Source organism: Eptesicus fuscus, chromosome 21, assembly GCF_027574615.1.
Source record: "Eptesicus fuscus isolate TK198812 chromosome 21, DD_ASM_mEF_20220401, whole genome shotgun sequence".
NCBI lineage: Eukaryota > Metazoa > Chordata > Mammalia > Chiroptera > Vespertilionidae > Eptesicus > Eptesicus fuscus.
The window spans coordinates 35,944,988-35,963,102 of record NC_072493.1 but is presented as its reverse complement, the minus strand read 5'-3'; the positions used below and the strand labels follow the sequence as shown (position 1 = coordinate 35,963,102).

At 52.0% G+C, this 18,115-nt stretch overlaps 1 protein-coding gene across 1 annotated transcript in view; it reads right to left on the bottom strand.

The window, feature by feature from the left end:
* Window positions 1-18,115, bottom strand: part of CATSPERG (cation channel sperm associated auxiliary subunit gamma) — a 37,196-nt gene that overhangs the window by 11,061 nt on the left and 8,020 nt on the right. Inside the window, exons 5-23 of the mRNA XM_008140044.3 lie at window positions 13,982-14,126; window positions 13,557-13,683; window positions 13,301-13,373; window positions 11,505-11,660; window positions 8,940-9,111; window positions 7,094-7,231; window positions 5,807-5,866; window positions 5,459-5,578; window positions 4,928-4,978; window positions 4,703-4,832; window positions 4,092-4,203; window positions 2,957-3,115; window positions 2,740-2,852; window positions 1,749-1,962; window positions 1,368-1,430; window positions 1,053-1,251; window positions 844-962; window positions 650-730; window positions 501-557 (exon numbers count right to left, since the gene is read on the bottom strand). Coding sequence (XP_008138266.2) covers window positions 501-557; window positions 650-730; window positions 844-962; window positions 1,053-1,251; window positions 1,368-1,430; window positions 1,749-1,962; window positions 2,740-2,852; window positions 2,957-3,115; window positions 4,092-4,203; window positions 4,703-4,832; window positions 4,928-4,978; window positions 5,459-5,578; window positions 5,807-5,866; window positions 7,094-7,231; window positions 8,940-9,111; window positions 11,505-11,660; window positions 13,301-13,373; window positions 13,557-13,683; window positions 13,982-14,126 — 2,289 coding nt within the window. The remainder of the gene's footprint in view (window positions 1-500; window positions 558-649; window positions 731-843; window positions 963-1,052; window positions 1,252-1,367; window positions 1,431-1,748; window positions 1,963-2,739; window positions 2,853-2,956; window positions 3,116-4,091; window positions 4,204-4,702; window positions 4,833-4,927; window positions 4,979-5,458; window positions 5,579-5,806; window positions 5,867-7,093; window positions 7,232-8,939; window positions 9,112-11,504; window positions 11,661-13,300; window positions 13,374-13,556; window positions 13,684-13,981; window positions 14,127-18,115) is intronic.

The following is an 18,115-nucleotide window of genomic DNA, read 5'->3' as shown; positions in this document are numbered from 1 at the left end:
TGGTTAGTGTGCAGGGAGGTGGGTGACAGCAATGCCTCTGGGTCACGTCCCTCCTCTACCACTTGTTAGCTCCCTGAGTTACTCTGAGCACATGTCTGCATCCCTTTGAGGCTCAGTTTCTGCCTCTGTGCAAAGGGGATATTGCACGTGTACGTAAGTGAAGGACCAAAGGAGTGATCAAAGCACACGTAAGCGGGCCCGTGAAGAGCAGCATGTGGGAAAGGGCCAAGCGGGCCCCCACGGTGCCTTCGTGCCAATTGGAAAAGGAAGCCCGTGCCACAGGTACCTTACTTCCCCTAGCAGAAAAGTATTAGAAGGAACATACCAACTTGGATGCAATCTACATCACTATAAGGGCAGCCCTTTCTGAAAACAGAAATGGATGAAAGGAGTGGGTGGATGGGCGGGGCTCCCGGTGGAGCACACAGAATCAGCCCTGTTCCCGCGCTGCCCAACCCTTTCCTCCCCAGCACAGGGCCCAGCACCCCGAGGTTCAATACTTGCATGCGGAGCCCCTGGATCGTGTTCTGGAAGCATTGCCCAGATGACCCCACCACCTGTGGGTGGGACCAGGTGATGAGGGTGGGTCCCATGGGACCAGCCTTTCCCCTCATCCTGCTTCCCTCCTCCCTCCAGACTTGGACCGTACCTTGACCAGGATGGACGTCTTCATGAAGTGATGGCCACTAATGCCCTGGTCAAAGCAAACCCTTTTATCACGGAGCATAACCTGGGGTTGGGGGCGAAAACGAAGGGGTCAACCGGCATGCCCAAAGATCCAGGAGCGGTTTAAGGAACCAACAAGTCTACCGCCCGGGTCAATCTGGCCCTACGCGTCCTCACCCAGAAAAGCACCGAGTTGCGGTTAATAAGGACCTTCTGCTTCACCACCGCCTCAATGCAGCTGGGGTCGGCCAGCACCACGCCCAGGTCCACCTGGCTCAGCAGCTGGAAGATGTTGCCTGCTCGGGGCACAGAAGGGGTTAAGGCCTAGAACCAGGCCCGCCCGCCCCGGAACGGTGCCCAGGTCCCAGCCAGCCCTGCCCACAGACCGGGCTCCAGCTCCGACTTGAAGGAGTGGCCGCGGGCGGTCAGGAAGATGGAGAAGCTGTAGCTGGTGCCCTTGTCCAGGAAGATGCGCTCCGGCAGCTGGTACTCGGCCTTGACGTCGTAGCTCTTCTTGTAGTTGGCCATGTCGATGTGCACGTTGCCCGCGCTCCTCCCGTTGCTCGCCAGGTAGTAGTAGTAATCCTGGAGCACGGGAGGCGGGCGGGGGGAGGCGGCACCTGAGCGCGCCGGCGGACGGGGTGGGGCGGAGTGGGAGGTGGGGGAGCCCCTCCCGCAGGCTCGCGACTCCCTCCACGCACCTCGTCCTGCTTCTTGTCCTTCCACCAACGCCAGGTGGAGTCGTGCACCGGGTCGGCGTAAGGCTGCAGAGACCGCCAGCACCGTGAGGGGGCGTCCACCGGCAGACGACCGTCCCGCACCCCTTCCCCAGCCTCGGTCCCAGCCCCGAACCCAAAGCAAAAGATCACAGCCTGGCCCGCCCCGCCTCCAGCCCAGGGCTAGCGCCGGAAAGCCGTCTCCCAGAGAGAGCCCTGCCCGAGCCCCCGCGCCGGTCCCCGGTCCCCGCTCAGCCTCAGACACGAGGCCGCTGCGCTCTGCTCCCCCCGCCGCAGACGTCGCCTTCCGGGCCTCCGCCGTTCCGTGTCCAAGCCCTGGCGGGGACAGCCTGCCCAGGCGCCCACCTTGTCGTACTTGGAGTGCAGCCAGAGCAGGTAGTAGACGAGGCCCTGGTAGACAGCGAGCGAGTTCTCGGTGTGGAAGCCCGTGGGCTCCAGCACCCGCGGCGGCTGCGCCCGGTAGCGCTCCCGGCGCGTGTAGATCTTCTGGTCGGGCAGGTCCCGCAGGCGCATCACCGTGAAGGGGCACAGGTTGATGAAGGAGAGCTTCAGGTTAGTCCTGCGCGGTGGTAGTGGGGGAGGGGGGGGGTGGCCGCTTACTTTTCTGCGCCCCGCGCCCCAAGAGCCTGCACAGGCCTGTTTGCCACCCCTGCGCTGCAGACTCCCCAAATGCAATCCAGTCCTGCTCTTCCTCTCAGCCTCAGACCAGAGTCTTGGACCTCACCCTAGACTCTCCTCTTCCTAAGAGTCCCTCCACCTCCCCCTTCTCCACGCCCCCCTCCCCCCCGCACCCCCCCACCCACACACACACTATCCCCCGGCTCCTCGGCAGGTGACCACAGGGTTATTATTAAACTCAGTAAAACCGGACCAGGCAGTCCCTCCCCTTAGTCCCAGCATAGCATTCCAGGGCCCTCAAGGTGAAGTTCCTCCCTATGACCACTGGCTCACCTTGTCTGCCCTACACGGCACTCTGTCTTTCCACACTTTCTCTCAGTTCTCAACAACCCAATCTCCTTTCCTTCTCGGGGCCTTTGAACATAGGATTCCCCCTGTTTGCAGCAACGCCCTCCATCTTATTATCTGGCCAATCCGTCCGCACAGCTCACAGCCCGTGCACATCTTTCTCTTTGAAGCCCTCCCTGGTGCTCCCTCCCTCCCTCCCTGTCTGGGTGAAACCCCTTCTTTGAGCTTCCATTCACCCTGACCCCCCACATCAGAGCACCGAGGTTGTCAGCTGGGGATGGTTTGGCCTCCCTCCAGCCCCCGGAGGAAGGGGAGCTTTGTGTGGGAAGCGTGTGGGGCTCTCTGACTACTGCATGCAGCATCTTCTCACTTTTGCTGCTGCAAGGAGTGGTGGCTGTTGAGCTGCTGGTACATCAGAAGTTGCTCCACAGGCAGAAGCCTCTTGATGAGCTGGCCCTGCTGGTTGTTTACAAGGTACACCAGCTGCAGTGGGAAGGCAGGGCCAGATGAGCTAGTGTCAGCCGCCCTTCTGCCCCCCCCCCCGCCCCCCCGCCACCTCCCGTCTCTCCATAGCCCCTGACTGGCACCTGGTACAGAAGTCTATCTTCATAGAAGAGGGTGAGCATGGTCTCGTTGGAGGCATAGAGAGAGGACTGCTGCATCACCTGGAGTCTGACGTACACATCCCAGCCCATGGATGGGAACAACTGGTACACGTGATAGCTGCCCTCCAGGAGGTACCAGATCTGGAGGGGCAACAGCTGTGTGTGTGAGGGCCATGGGGACTCTGACCCCCTCTTCCTCTGCCAAGTGTGATGGCCCCATTCCTTGAGGGGTGAGGCTTGGGAGCTCACCTCCAGCTGGAATCAGGTGAGCTCACACCCCTTCTTTCTGTAGTGCCACCTCTCTACTTCCCAGAGCCCACCATTTCGGCTTCCAGCTCCCACTCACCATGATTTCTTTGGTGTTTCTGTCTGCTATCGTTTCTATTACTTGCAACTTAAGCCTTCCTAATACATATACTCTCTAATGGATGGGGTTCCTAGGGCTGAGCTTTCCTTTTCTTCTTCTCACTCTCCAGGGTCTCAATTTCGCCTTGGCCTTAATTTCCCATCTCTGCACTGGTGCCCAGCCCCCATGCCCCCAGTACATTTGACTCTGGATCTCACCTCCTCCTGAACCTCAGCTTCCAAGACCCCCCCCCCCCCATCGTCTATGTGGCCTCTTCTGTGAGGCCATTCTTGGCACACACACTGGGTCAGGCCACTTCTCTAAATATCCATAGGTGATTTCCCCTGACCACTCTCAACTGTCACTGTCTGGGGACGACTCTGTCTTCCCCAACTGGCCTGACACCCTGTGAGGGCAAGGCCCAGGGCTGACTCGGTTGCCACTGTGCCCCAGCACGGGGCCAGGCATCCAGGAAGTGCTGTGTGCTTGTGAAAGGAACACCTGCATGATGAAATAAGAGAGGGCACCCTCGGGAAATCAGATCATATGACTCTGAGCACAGGTCGATCACTCTGCTGAGGAACTTGGGAAGACACTTAGCCTCTTTGAGCTCCAGGGTTCTCAGCTGTAAACGGAGCTTCTGCTGCCCTTCCCCCACCGCCCTGAGGGCGTTCCTTCCCCTTGGCCCCTTTACGCTGGCAGGGGGAGAAGGGAGACCTCTGGGCTTTGGGGTGGGCAGAGCGGAAGTGGGGAGAGGAGCAGGCAGCCCACCTCCTCGGTCTCTGTGACAATAGCTATTTCTCCATGGTATGAGTTGACCATGTACTTGATGGACAGCTCCTTGGGGAAGTCCGCCAGGTAGATGAAGTTTTCACTGTCATAGCTGCAGGGGTAGAGATGGAAGCTGGGAGCACTGAGGCAAGGCCCCTGGAAGATATGTTTTCCCCAGTCCAAGCTAAACATAACACAAGAGCTGTTTTCTCACTTCTCCACTGGTTTTGAGAGAACATGAAAAGGAAACCTGGGACTTCAGCTTCTGCCCCTGATTCCAAACCCTCTGGGGGACCTGTCCGTCTGTAAACAGGAGGATTCTGTCAACCTGACATGTTGCCAACTGCCCATGGAGTTGACTCAGGGGCTCCTAGGTTCCTGAGGGGCGAAAAGTGCCCTAACCTTCCCCAGACAATGCTTTCTATTGCTCACATAGGTTGGGACCTCACATGAGGGCTCCCCTAGTTCCCCCCATTCTAGCCCTCGCCACCCCAGCCTATGTTTTCCCCATTACAGTCCTCATAACAGCGGGACTTGGGCAAACGGAAAACGTGGTGACTTTGGAAAGGACCCCACCCTCGTGGGGCTGGGGAAGCAGACTATGCCCCTACCTCTGCAGGAGGAAGTTGCCCCAGATGAATAGCATGTTGTTAAATGAGTTGTAGGACATGCCCTTGGGCACCATCGGGAAGCTGGTGTAAGTCTCCGTCCCGAGGATCATCAGGAACTCCAGGCCTCGAGCTGGCCGGGGCAGAGGCAGAGTGGACACAGCGGTGAGGCGGGATCCCTCCTGGCTCCCACCCACCTCTGAGGCCCCCTCCACCTTCCCCTCCTACCCTCAGGAATGAATTCCGGGATGGTGTAGAGAATGGACAGGCGATCACTGACTACAGGTGAAGAGAACACGGCAAAATCTCCTGAGGCCTTGAGCTTTCAAAAACCTGAAACTAGGCAAGTCACCAGCTTCCCAGTTCCTCCCCCAAACCCTGCCATGGCTTCCCCTCCGGGCCTCTCGGCCCTTACTGTTTCTTCACGTGAATTCTGAGAAGACACATCCAGCCAGGGCACAGGACGTGTCTCCTGTAGCTCCTTGACAGGGGAGTGCAGCGCACAGCCTATTCTCAGTTCAGGTGAAATACAACCAAACCTCCTCACTGTGAGCCACAGGCCCTTCCCTATCTGGCTTCTGCTCATGTCTTCATCTCCCTCCTTTCCCTTACCTGCTCTGTTCCAGTCACACTGGCTTCCTCTCCGTTCCTCCACCCCACCAAGCCTGACCGCCACCACCACCCCTTACCTGGGAGGGACACGAGCAACATCCCCCCCCCCCCATGGTCTGCTGTGCACCCAAGCCCCCCACCAATTACCCAGGTCGTAGCGGACCAACTGGAAATACTTCCTGGCAGCAGTGACTTCAATCTCCACCAGCAGCAGCAGATTGTAGTTCCCCTCAGTGTACACAGCCCAGGTTATGGAGCAGTTGGCAACTGGCAGGGAAGGGGAGGTCCAGAGCAGCCCGATCCCACCCCTCTCCATCACCTCCTCCCTCTCTGAGACTGCCACCCCATCTCACCCCTGTCACTCTCCACCTCTTCCCACGACACTGCCCACTGCCCATCCTTTTCCTTCCTCGGGACCTCTCCCACCCTTCCCTGGGCTCCCATACCCTAGATCCCCACCCCCACCCACTGCAGACCCATTTGGGACAGGGGTACCTTGTATACTTTCGCACACCGACTGCTGCCTGGGCAGCCTCTGGAAGGAAACAACGCCATCTGCGGAGCAGGGCAGTTCCACGTTCAGGCCCTTCCCATTCTCAGCCCAACAGGCATCCCACCACAGTAGAATGCCGGTGCCCCACCCACTTGCTCCAGTCTAGGGATTTCAGGGGACAGGTCTCACGCCCTGACCTTTCAGTCACTCACACCTGGCCTATCAGTATGTCTGTCTCTGGTCACAGTAATTGGTTCAGGTCCAGGCAGGTGACTAAGAACCGGCCAATCAGAGTGCACCCTTAGGGCTAATGAGGAAGAGGCTGCTCTCATTCTCCTGGGTGACTCAAGCCGGTGGGAGAAGATCCTCAAGCTCCTGGGAGTCCTCCTTAACCCCCACAAGAGGGTCATCCACCTGAAGATGAAGCTAAATTACAGGGCTCATAATAGGAAACCCTTTCCCAGCACTCACCATGTCCCTAGCACAATTCTAAGACCTTTATGGATGCCAACATATTTAATCTTTATATCAACACAGTGAAGCAAGTACTAGTAGTATTATTGGCCCAATTTTTCTGATTAAATGAGGCCAAAAAGAGAGGGTAAGTCACCTGTCCACACCACAGGTGACTTGGGTTGGCAGTGTCGGAGCAGTTTCTCTCTAGACCTGTGCCATAATCACTGTGCTATACTATCTTGCCAAGAGACAGAGTCTTGACAATATACCCTGTGAGCCCCTGGATCCAGCCATGCCTGAAGTTGGCACTTTGTCTTTTCACTTATAAGTCCACAAATTCTTTATGCCTAAATGATTTTTGAATTGAACTTATGCCCTTTGAAACCAAACAATACAAGATACATAATATAACCCAGGCACTATCCCTACAAATGCCTAAGTCCTAGGGCCAACCTCCAGCCTGGGACTCCTTTGTTTGTTTGTTTGTTTGTTTTTGTTTATTCTCACCAGAGGATATTTTCCCATTGATTTTTAGAGAGAGTGGAAGCGAGGGGAAGAGAGACAAAGAGAGAAACATCGATGAGAGAGACTCCCACACACGCCCATACCAGGGCCAGGGATCGAGCCTGAAACCGAGGTGCATGCCCTTGACCAGGAATCAAACCAGAGACCCCTCAGTCCTCGGGCTGACACTCTATCCACTGAGCCAAACTGGCTAGGCCATTGGACTCCTTCCGAAGATACATAGTGAGGGGTTAGAGCCCAAGGTCAGACTTCTTGGAGGTGAGAGGGAATGGAGGCGTCTCTTGGCTGCCAGAGGCCCCCGCCCTTACCTGTAATAGTCCCAAAGTGGACATAACCTTCGTGCTTCCCAATGGTGAGGGCCATGATGTACTCGGAGCCATTTCCATGAAAATGCACGGGGCACAGCTTCTTGATGCACTCGTTGGGCAGTACACGAACCCAGCTCTCTGCAGTGGCCAGCATGGGGCCTCAGGCCCAGGCGTTGGGCCCTGGGCCCTGCATCCACATTTCCCTGGCCTTAATGAACCTGTCATCATCCTCTCCCCCTGGAGCAGCTGCTCAGTGTGGTGACTGAGGGACGTTTTAGCATAGGGTTCCAGCTGCCTTGGAGAAACTCCTCCTGACTCACATTCTGTCCCTGAGGTTCCAGTTGGGCTTGACCCCACCCTTGCATTCCCCTGGCCAGAGCCCTTGGTTCTGAGCTGGGCTGTGACCAAGCGGGGCAAATCAGAGACAGTCTGAGTTTGCAACCACTAACAAAGAGATGCTCTTTCCCGGGCCCCTGGGGGTATAAAAGTCTGCAGTTGCTGGGAGTCACCATGGCCATCACAAGAGGGGCCTGTCTAACAGCTAACAGTGAGTCCCTAGATCCAACTATACCTGAAACCAACATGTTCCTGGTTTGTTTTGTATCTTAGCTATCTAAGCTGAGAAAACACCCCCCCCCCTTTTTTTTTTTTGGCTTGAGCCCATTTTAATTTGGTTCTTCCCACTGGCCAAGTGTCCTAAGTAAGAAAGGAAGAAAAATGAGCTGTTGAGAACATGCATTAACTAATGAAATATAGGCGACACCAAGTTCCTGTGACCCTGTAAGTCCAAGTGACCCGAAGTCTAAATGACATCTTTCATTTGAATTGGGGGGAAACCTAGCAGAACTAAGAGAGCTCCCATCTAAAACCGGGTGGGCAATGTCCGGCCCTCGGGCCTCTGAAATCATTCGGTCTGGCCCTGCTACAGTATTAGGGGTGAGCTAATTGAATGTTTGACCAAATATAGCAGGCTAATTTAAAAAAAAATGTTTTAAAATATATTTTTGTTGATTTCAGAGAGAAGGGGGAGAGAGAGAGACATCAATAATGATAGAGAATCATCAATTAGCTGCCTCCTGCATGCCTCCTACTGGAGATGGAGCCTGCAACCCACACATGTGCCCTTGACTGGAAATGAACCCGCAACCCTTCAGTCTGCAGGCTGATGCTCTATCCACTGAGCCAAACCAGCTAGGGCAGCAGGCTAATTTTGAAGTTGATAATTTTGTATGGCATAAATATTGATGTTATAAATATCCAAATGGCCCTTGACAGAAAAAGTCCCCCCCGCCTCCCATTTAAAGGATGTGGCTGAGTCAAAGTCTTTCCTTTTTCTCTCTGATCAGTCTCCTTCATGACTCTGCCCGTCTCTGTTTCTCTCTCTGTTTTTCTCTCTGACCCTTATGCCTCTCCCATCTCCACACCCAATTCCTCTCTTAGTATGCCTTTCTCAGTATGTCTTTCCCTGTCTTTCTGACACTGTGAGAGAGTCTCTCTCTCTCTCTCTCTCTCTCTCTCTCTCTCTCTCTCTCTCTCTCTCTCTCTCCTCTCTTCCTTCCCTCTCAACCTCCCCTAGCTGACTCACACTTCCCGGGAAGGTCTGGATGAAGGCCCCACCCCAGCATAGAGAGAGTGGGAAAATGCCCTCCAGGATGGGCAGGGTGATTCAGGACCTTGGAGAGTCCCTCCAACACTCCCTCCTCCCCCGGACACCCCCCCACCCCCACCCCCGACCGTGCCACAGTGGATGGGTTCATTAAGGCGGCCCCTGGGGCTCCAACTGGCAGTTCCCTTCTCCAAGATGCCACAGACCCCTAGGCACATGGCCCGGTCCCAGCCCTCTCACCGCTGCCACGGTTGCTCTCGTGGAGTATGGTATAGCTGCCTGTAAAATAGTAGACGAGCTGGTTCTGCCGAATGAAGAGGGTGCTCTCTGTGGCGATGGCATCGTAGATGGTGGCGGTGAAGTTACCCTGGGGGCAGTAGAAGGAGCCTACCCAGCAGCTGTCAATGCTCAACTGCAGAGGAGTACAGCCAGTGGTGAGCAGGTGGCCTTTGCCTCGGGGGGGGGGGGGGGGTCCTGCCTTGCGGGGGGAGGGGGGGTCCTGCTCTGACAACTGCTCCAGATGAACACATGCAGCTGCCTGCTCATTCTGCAGCAGCACCTCAGTGGCCAAACTTCTTCAACATGGACAAGGGAAGGAGGTGACCAGGCAGGTGCCTGGAGCTGTGTGTGTTCCCTAAATGTAAACAGTGTACAGAGTGTCCAATGGCCCCTGAGTGTTGTACCCATGTAGACCCAAAAGATCCGATGCTTGGCCCAAGGCACATACTTAATAATCCTGTTCTAACTTGAACACAATTGACTGTCAGGCTGACACTTCCTGAACTTACTGACTGATCACTAACACTGGCAATATCACCAACAGTGGGAAAGCTCCAGCAATGCAGGGTTCTCGCCTCTAAGATTGAATCTAAATTTAATCAAGCTTTTAGATTGGCAATATGTTGTGCTATCGACTAATTGTGTTCCCCTCCCCAGTTTATATGTTCAAGCCCCCTGGTGGTCAGTGTGCTCCTACAGGGGAAGCTCTGCTGGCGGCAGCGCTAAGGAGCAGCAAGCAGGCAGTAATGAGTGAGGGGTCCTGGGGAGCGGGCCTAAGCCAGCAGTTGGACAACCCTGAAGGGTTCCAGACTGTGAGAGGGCACAGACTGGGCTGAGGGACACACACCCCCCCCAGTGCACAAATTTCATGCACCGGGGCTCTAGTACAATTATAAGGATGTCTGGAGTTAAAATTGAATTCTTCATTCCTGTGACGTAAACCTCCTTCTTTGCCCTCCAAATCTCTTCAGCAGAATCCCTATCAACTATAATATCCCCTGTGGGTGTCTTTGGAGCAGGAGTGAGAAAATAGCAATGTCTGGAAAGACTTGGCCCAGATGGGAGAAAGCTGACACAGGACAGGGAGATGGTCTATAAATTGAACAAATTCAGTAAAGCAGGAATTTAGTGCCAGAGGGAACTAGAATGTTGATCTATATGGGCTTCTCAGACAGCAAGGGTGAGGCTTTCAACTTGATGGAAAGAGATTGAGGCAACCTTTCGGGGTTGCTATGGAGCACAGTTGTTATCTTGGCCACCATTAACAACCAGCATCTTCTCCCCTCAACTTGTGGTAAAGCTACCCTGATTTCACTCTGGGGAGCCATTCTTTCTCTGCCTCTTGTCTCAGCTGCTCTCCTCATAAAGATGGCATATTCCATTATTTTGGGACACATGACCCAAATTGGACCAATCAGGACCAAGGAGATACATTTCGGGATTTTCGAAAGGCTATTTAGGAAAGCGATGCTCCTGTTCTCCACCCGGGGCGTTGGAATCTGAGCCACTTTGAGGACAGAGCTAATCCAGAAGAAATGGAGCAGGAGTCCTCATCTGATGTCCCGGGTCAAGCCAGGCCCGAAGCCTCCTCTGTGTGGGCTTTGCAGTTAGGTGCACCTACTAAATCCATTCCTCTGCTTAAACCAAACTGGGTTGGAACTCTGCCTGCAGCTGTACCAACTCCAGTGTGTTTCTCACTCACACCAAAAGGACCTTGCTTCAGCACTGCTTCCCCATTCTGGGAACATCATAGGCACACAAAGCTGAATTAAAAACCCTGGGGGTCAGATGTATATGGCAGTTCAGAATTCTCAGTGTTTAGAAGGTAGTATGGCACATAAATAGCATTCATATGTAAACCAGTAGGGTCTGGGGCAGCACCCCATAAGCACACACCTTAAGATTTCTGCAGGGCAGAATCTGAATATTAACCTTTTGCACTCGGATGTCGAGTGTGACTCGACACCGTTAGCATTAGAATAAAGGAATCGAGAAAAAAGCAAGTGAGTGCAAAGGGTTAAGACTACGTGGGATGCAAAAAGACTAAGTAGCGTTTGTTAGCTCAGGTCAGAGTTTCTTGACAAATGAATTTGAGCCCTAAATTTGTGAAAATGCCATTTTCAAAGCTTTTTGTATTTCAGAATTACAAATGATGGACCTACAAATAATAATAGCTTTCACTTACATAGTGCTCACTGGTGTCCAGCTAATGTTAACTGATGCCATCCTCACACTGATTCTATAAGATAAGTAGAATTCCCATTTTACAGAAGGGAACTCTGAGGCCGGGGTGGGTGAGGTGACTTGCCCAAGGTCACACGGCTAGGAGGTAGCAGAACCGGGATTTGAACCCAGGTTGTCTGGCTGCAGAGTCCTATGTCCTTCCTTCACGCTATCTGCCTCTAATGGGGATGGTAATGTCTTTGGGGACCCCCCTCCAAAGCCCAAGGCTGCAACCCACTTGAGGGGCTGAGGGCCAGCACCCTTCCAGAGGCCCCAGCCCACTGCCTGCCTCGCACCTCTCACCTCCACAAGAAAAAAGTCCGTAAAGCTGGTGTCAGTCAGCAGCACTGACTTCTCCTCCGGAATTCCACCCAGGATGAGCACCGGTGTCTGGTCCACAGTGTACCACAGGGGCCTCGATGGGACATTCACAAAGTACCGGGGTATCAGATTGAAGAGCTGCCAGGGGAAGGGGCAGGAGGACTGCTCAACACCCCCCACCCTCCTATGGCTCCATCCCATTTAGGGCAAATGCCAAAGTCTTCTCCCTGACCGGAGGCCCCACACAATTTGCCCCGCCACACACCTCTCTGACCTCATCCCCCTTACTCTCCCCCTTGCTCACTCTTTCCCAGATACATGGGCCTCCTGCTTCTCAGTCTGCCCAGAACATTCCCACCTCAGAGCCTTTGCACTGGCTGTTCCCTCTGTATACAGTGCTCTTCCCCTAGGATCCACATGATTCCTTCCCCTTCTCCTTCAAGGCTTTGCTCAAATGTCAACCTTCTCAATTCTGCCTTTCTTTCTTTTTCATTAATCTTCACCAGAGGATATTTTTTCCATTGATTTTTAGAGAGAGTGGAAGGGAAGAGGGAGGGAAGGAGGGAGGGAGGAAGGGGGAGAGAGAGAGAGAGAGAGAGAGAGAGAGAGAGAGAGAGAGAGAGAGAGAAATATCAATGTGTGGGAGAGACATCAATTGGTTGCCTCCCGCACATGCCCTGACCAGGGCAGGAATAGAACCTGCAACCCAGGTATGTGCCCTCGACCGGAAATCAAACCTGAGACCCTTTGGTGCACAGGCTGACACTCTACCACCGAGCCACACTGGTCAGGGCTCAATTCTGCCTTTCCTGACTATCCCATCAAACACTGCAATCCCCTCCTGCACAGCCCCTACCCACTGCCCTCTGTCTGACTTCTACCCAGACCCCTTTCCACCTCTGCACCGACCACAGCATTTACTTGATTTCGTGTTTACTGGTTTGCTGTATGTCTCTCCCACGAGAATGTCAGCTCTGAGAGGTCAGAGACTTGGGTCGGTGTGTCCACTGTTTTGTTCGCATGGGGACGCCCTTGTGCTCAGTAAGTGCCTGCTGAGTGACTGAATGAATGCACTCTGATTAAGAATATGGGTGCAGCCGAAACCGGTTTGGCTCAGTGGATAGAGCGTCGGCCTGCGGACTCAAAGGTCCCAGGTTCGATTCCGGTCAAGGGCATGTACCTTGGTTGTGGGCACATCCCCAGTAGGGGGTGTGCAGGAGGCAGCTGGTCGATGTTTCTCTCTCATCGATGTTTCTAGCTCTCTATCCCTCTCCCTTCCTCTCTGTGAAAAATCAATAAAAAATTAAAAAAAAAAAAAGAATATGGGTGCAGGAGTCAGGCAGACATAGCTTGTTCCATATGCACATGCTGAGAGTCTGCGCAAATGGTCCCATCCCTTTCAAGCCTCAGTTTTATTCTCTCTAAAATGGGTAAGAGTGCCTTCCCACACAGGGTCAGTGTGGAAGACGTCATGTGACTGTGCAGTCAGTAGGACACTTCACCCGGGCCTGGCACCAAGTCAGTGCTCTAAGTCAGCGGTCGCCAACTGGTGGACCGTGGGCCACTGGTGGTCCGAGAGGTTGGCGACCGCTGGTTGAAGGAAACCTTCGGAGCAGCAGTCACCAGGGTGGTCTGCGGACCCCCGGTGGTCCGCGAGGTCCCAAAGATTGGCGGCCGCTGCTCTCAGTGGAGCGTGCCACTTGTGTGGGGAGTAATCAGAGCCCCGGCCCACGGTCTAACCCACGCCTTCTGCTGTGCCGCCGTCCAGGCCCCCGTACCTCATTTCCCACAGTGAACTGGAGTCTGTCGTCTTGCTGTCTCTTCAGGAAGCCATTGATGTTCACCTGGAACCTGGCAGCGGTGTGAGGCGGGCACAGGCGAGGGTTTGGGTTCAGGGACTCCTGCCACAGCTCATAGCCAACCCCCCCCCACCCTACTCCCTCCCATTGGTCTCCTCCTGGTTTCTTTGGGAATCTGGAGATAAGGAAGTCCCTCCCAGAATCCACCCCCTAACCCGGGTGTGGGGAAGGGCACCTTTTATTGGGGATGAAGGGCCCGAGGCCATTGCTGCTGACGTCCACACGCATGACCACACTGCCATTCTTGACGGGCATGGGTGTGTACCAGCTCATGACACACACCTCCTCTGCACTGCACTGCTCTGCTGGTAAGCAGGGGGCACTGAGGCGACTGGGCTCTCCCTGCAACTTCCCATGTCCTGCTCTACACCTTGAACCCCACTGGGGCCTCTGTGTAGCCCCATCTAGGCCATGAAACCTGCTGAAGCCTCCTCCCCATACCCTCCTCCAGGTCACAGACCTCACTGAGGATCCCCAACAAACCCCGCATTTCCACCAGGTCATGGACTCCTCTGATGACCCCAGCCTCCCCCTCCAAGTCATGACCCCCTCCAAGGCCCCCAGAAGTCCCCCACCCCTCCAAGCACCCCGCAGGCCCACCTTTGCTGCGGAAGGGGGCTGCCTCCATCTGGATCTGCAGCTGTTCTAGCTTCCAGCGGTTGAAGTTAACTGGGGACTGGAAGATGACCAGCACCACGGGCTTCAGCCCCGTCAGGTGGCCCTTGCGGACCAGAGCCTCGGAGGACTGAGGGCGAGATGGCCCCACAGGTGTGTCTTTAAGATAACCTCTGGGCCCCCAGGTTTGACCCCACCATTAGTAGCCTGTTTTCCTGGGCTGGGTAGGGAGAACAGAATCTCCACCAGGGGAAGGTCTAGGTTTGGAGCTGGGATGGAGGACAGACCAGGCTAGGAGAGGGGGAGAGGGGCTAGGAACTGTAGAGGCAGTCAGGAGGTCTTCCTGTAGGAGGTGAGTCCAGGGCCACGGTCTTCAGATAGAATTTGAATGTAAGGAATACATAGAGAAGGGCAGCATGGGATAAGCAAAATCGTGATGGCCGGAATGAACCTGGCACCCAGAACTATTAATCGCTTCTCCCTCACTTAGGGATTCCCAGGCCCACTCTTGAGGTTTCCACTTTCCCTCCAGAAATGAGACTCTCTGCCACCCTCAATAGTCCAAAGATAGCCAGGGGTGGGGGCTGGGACCTGGGGTAAAGGTGGGATGGGACAGGGGACAGAAAAGACTGGGGAAGAGGGTGAGGGGGCAGCCAGAGACAACTTCTCAGAGATGCCAGAATCCTGGCTGGGCTGAGAGGGGCAGGCAGGGCTTAGGGTGCAGATGGAAGGAGGAACGAAGGGTACGCCAAATGTATGGAACAAGCATATGCAAAAGGTTGGGTGGATCCTCAGGAGAAGGCTGCACTCAGGCCAGAGTGGGCTTCAAGTCCAGGGTGAGACACTTAACCGCCTAATCCCCTTTGCACAGGCTTTCCTCTCTGCATGGACTACCCTTCATAAATATTGTATGTATGTACTTACTGATCGCTCTCCTGATGGGCTAAATCCATAAGAAAAACCTGTCTGTGTTGTTTATCGCTGTACCCCCGCTCCATTGTAAAAGAGAATCTGACCCATAGTAAGTGTTGCATGAACGAATAAAGGTATTATTACCATACTTTTACAGGTAAGGAGAGATGGTTCACGGAGTAAAACTCTATGCCCAGGGTCATGCTCTAGAAGCTTGTTGCTAGCATTCACCGCGCCCCTTCTGTGAACCAGACACTGTGCCGAGAGCTTCACACACAGTTAACCATTTGATGAAGCTGGCATGATCACTGCCTTACCCTTGATAAGGATGAGGAAGCTTTGGTACAGAGAAGTTAAGTAACTTGCCTGAGATCACAGCTATTACGGTATAGGATCTGAACCCAGGCAGCCTGGCTCCAAGTGTTAACAATCATGCTATTCTTCCTCCAAGTAAATGTTAATCAGTGGCAGATTCAAACCCAAGTCTACAGCCTCCAGAACTTCGCTGCTAGACCACAACATCCCATTGTCTTCAAAAAGCTTACTTGAGCCAAAACAATCTTGAAAAAGAACAAAGTTTGAAGACTCAAACTTCCCAATTTGAAAACTTACTACAAAGCTATAGTAATCAAGACCATGTGATACCAGCATATGGATAGACATATAGAACAATGGAATAGAATTATGTATACCCAAAAACAAACCCTTACATTTATCGTCAATTGATTTTTGACAAGGGTGCCAAGACATTTCACTGGGGTAAGGAATGATATTTTCAACAAATGGTACTGGGATAATTGGGTATTTACATATCAAAGTTGGATTCTTTTTTTATTATTTTATTTTATTTTATTTTTAAAATAGATTTTCATTGATTTCAGAGAGGAAGGGAGAAGGAGAGAGAGATTGAAACATCAATGATGAGAGAATCATTGATGGGCTGCCTTCTGCACACCACCTACTGGGGATCGAGCCCGCAACCCAGGCACGTGCCCTTGGCTGGAATTGAACCCAGGACCCTTCAGTCCACAGGCCGACGCTCTATCCGCAAAGCCAAACCAACTAGGGCCAAAGTTGGATTCTTACCCACACACTACATACAGAAATTAATTCCAAATGTTTTGAAGACCTAAATGTAAGAGTTAAAACTTAAAAACTCTTAGTAAAAAAACACAAGAGTATATCTTCACGACCTTTGGTTAGGCAAAGCCGTCTTAGACAACACCAAAAGCACAAGCAACAATAACAAAAAAGATAAATTGGGCTTCATTGAAATTTAAAACTTTGTGCTATTTTATGGTATGTGAATTATATCTCAATAAACATAAAGCTTTTGTGCTTCAAAGGACACCATCAAAAAAGTGAAAGGAAAGACTCATAAATAGAGAACAGACTGACAGCTGTCAGAGGACAGGGGATTGGGTGAAAACGGTGGAAGGATCAAGCAACAATAACAGCAAACCTCATAGACACAGACAACAGCATGGTGATTATCAAGAAGGAAAGATGGGGCGGTGGAAGAGAGTCTAAGGGGGATACATGGTGACGGAAGGAGACTTGACTTGGGGTGGTGAACACACAATACAATATAGCTGATGTATTATAGAATTGTACGCCTAAAATCTATATAGTTTTATTAACCAATGTCACCCCAATAAATTAAATTAATAAAAAAGAAAGTGAAAAAACCACCAATGGACTGTGACAAAATATTTGCAAATCACACATCTGACAAGGAACTAGTATCAGAATATATTAAGAAATTATACGACACAACAATAAAAAGACAATCCAATTTTTAAATGAGCAAAAGATCCGAATGGACATTTCTCCGAAGGTAGATAAATGGCCAATGAGTACACGAAAAGATGCTCAAAATCATTAGTTATGAGGGAAATGCAAATCAAAACCACAATGAGATACCATTTCACACGCACGAGGATGGCTATAATAAAAAAGATGGACAAAGACAATTGAGGATGAAGAGAAACTAAAACCCTCATAGATTGGAATGTAAAGTAGTACAGCTGCTTTGGAAAATAATCTGGCAGTTCCTCAGAAGTGAAAGGGAGTTAACATATAACAGAGCAATTCCATTCCTAAGCATATACGAAATAATTGAAAACCTGTTTACATGTTTACACAAAAATCTGCACACAAATGTTCATAGCAGCATTATTCAGAACAGCCAAAAAAAGTGAAAATAACCCAAATGTTTATAAGCCGGTGTGGCTCAGTGGATAGAGCGTCAGCCTGTGGACTGAAGGGTCCTGGGTTTGATTCCGGTCAAGGGCACATGCTGGGGTTGTGGGCTTGATCCCCAGTCGGGGGCATTCAGGAGACAGCCCATCAATGATTCTCTCATCATTGATGCTTCTATCTCCCTCTCCCTTCCTCTCTGAGATCAATAAAAAAAAATATTTTTTAAAAACATGTTTACACAAAAATCTATATACAAATGTTCATAGCAGCATTTATTCAGAACAGCCAAAAAAGTGGAAATAGCCCAAATGTTTATAAATTAATGGATTAAAAAAATGTAACATCTATACAGTTGAATATTATTCAGCCATAAAAAGGAAATACTGATAGATGCTATAACATGGATGAGCCTTGAAAATGTATGCTTAGTGGTTAGAGCTTCAGCCCTAGGACTAAAGGGCCGTGGGTTCGATTCCCAGTCAAGGTTTCGATTCTCTGTCAAGGTTCATGTACCTGGGTTACAGGTTGGTCCAAGGCATATGTAGGTGTCAACTAATGGATGTCGTTTTTTTCTTTTTCTTTTCTTTTTTTTTTTTTTTAAATATATTTTATTGATTTTTTACAGAGAGGAAGGGAGAGGGATAGAGAGCTAGAAACATCGATGAGAGAGAAACATCGACCAGCTGCCTCCTGCACAACCCCCACCGGGGATTTGCCCGCAACCAATGTACATGCCCCTTGACCGGAATCGAACCTGGGGCCTTTCAGTCCGCAGGCCGACGCTCTACCCACTGAGCCAAACCGGTTTCGGCGGATGTCGTTTTTTTCACATGGATGTTCCCTCTCTATTCCTCTCTCTCTCTCCCCCTCTTCCCTTTCTTCCTTCCACTCTCTCTAAAAATCAATGGGAGAAAAAAATATTCTGGAGTGAGAATTAACAAAAACAAACAAACATGCTAAGTGAAATAAGCCAGACATAAAAGGCTACATATTATACTGCCTGAA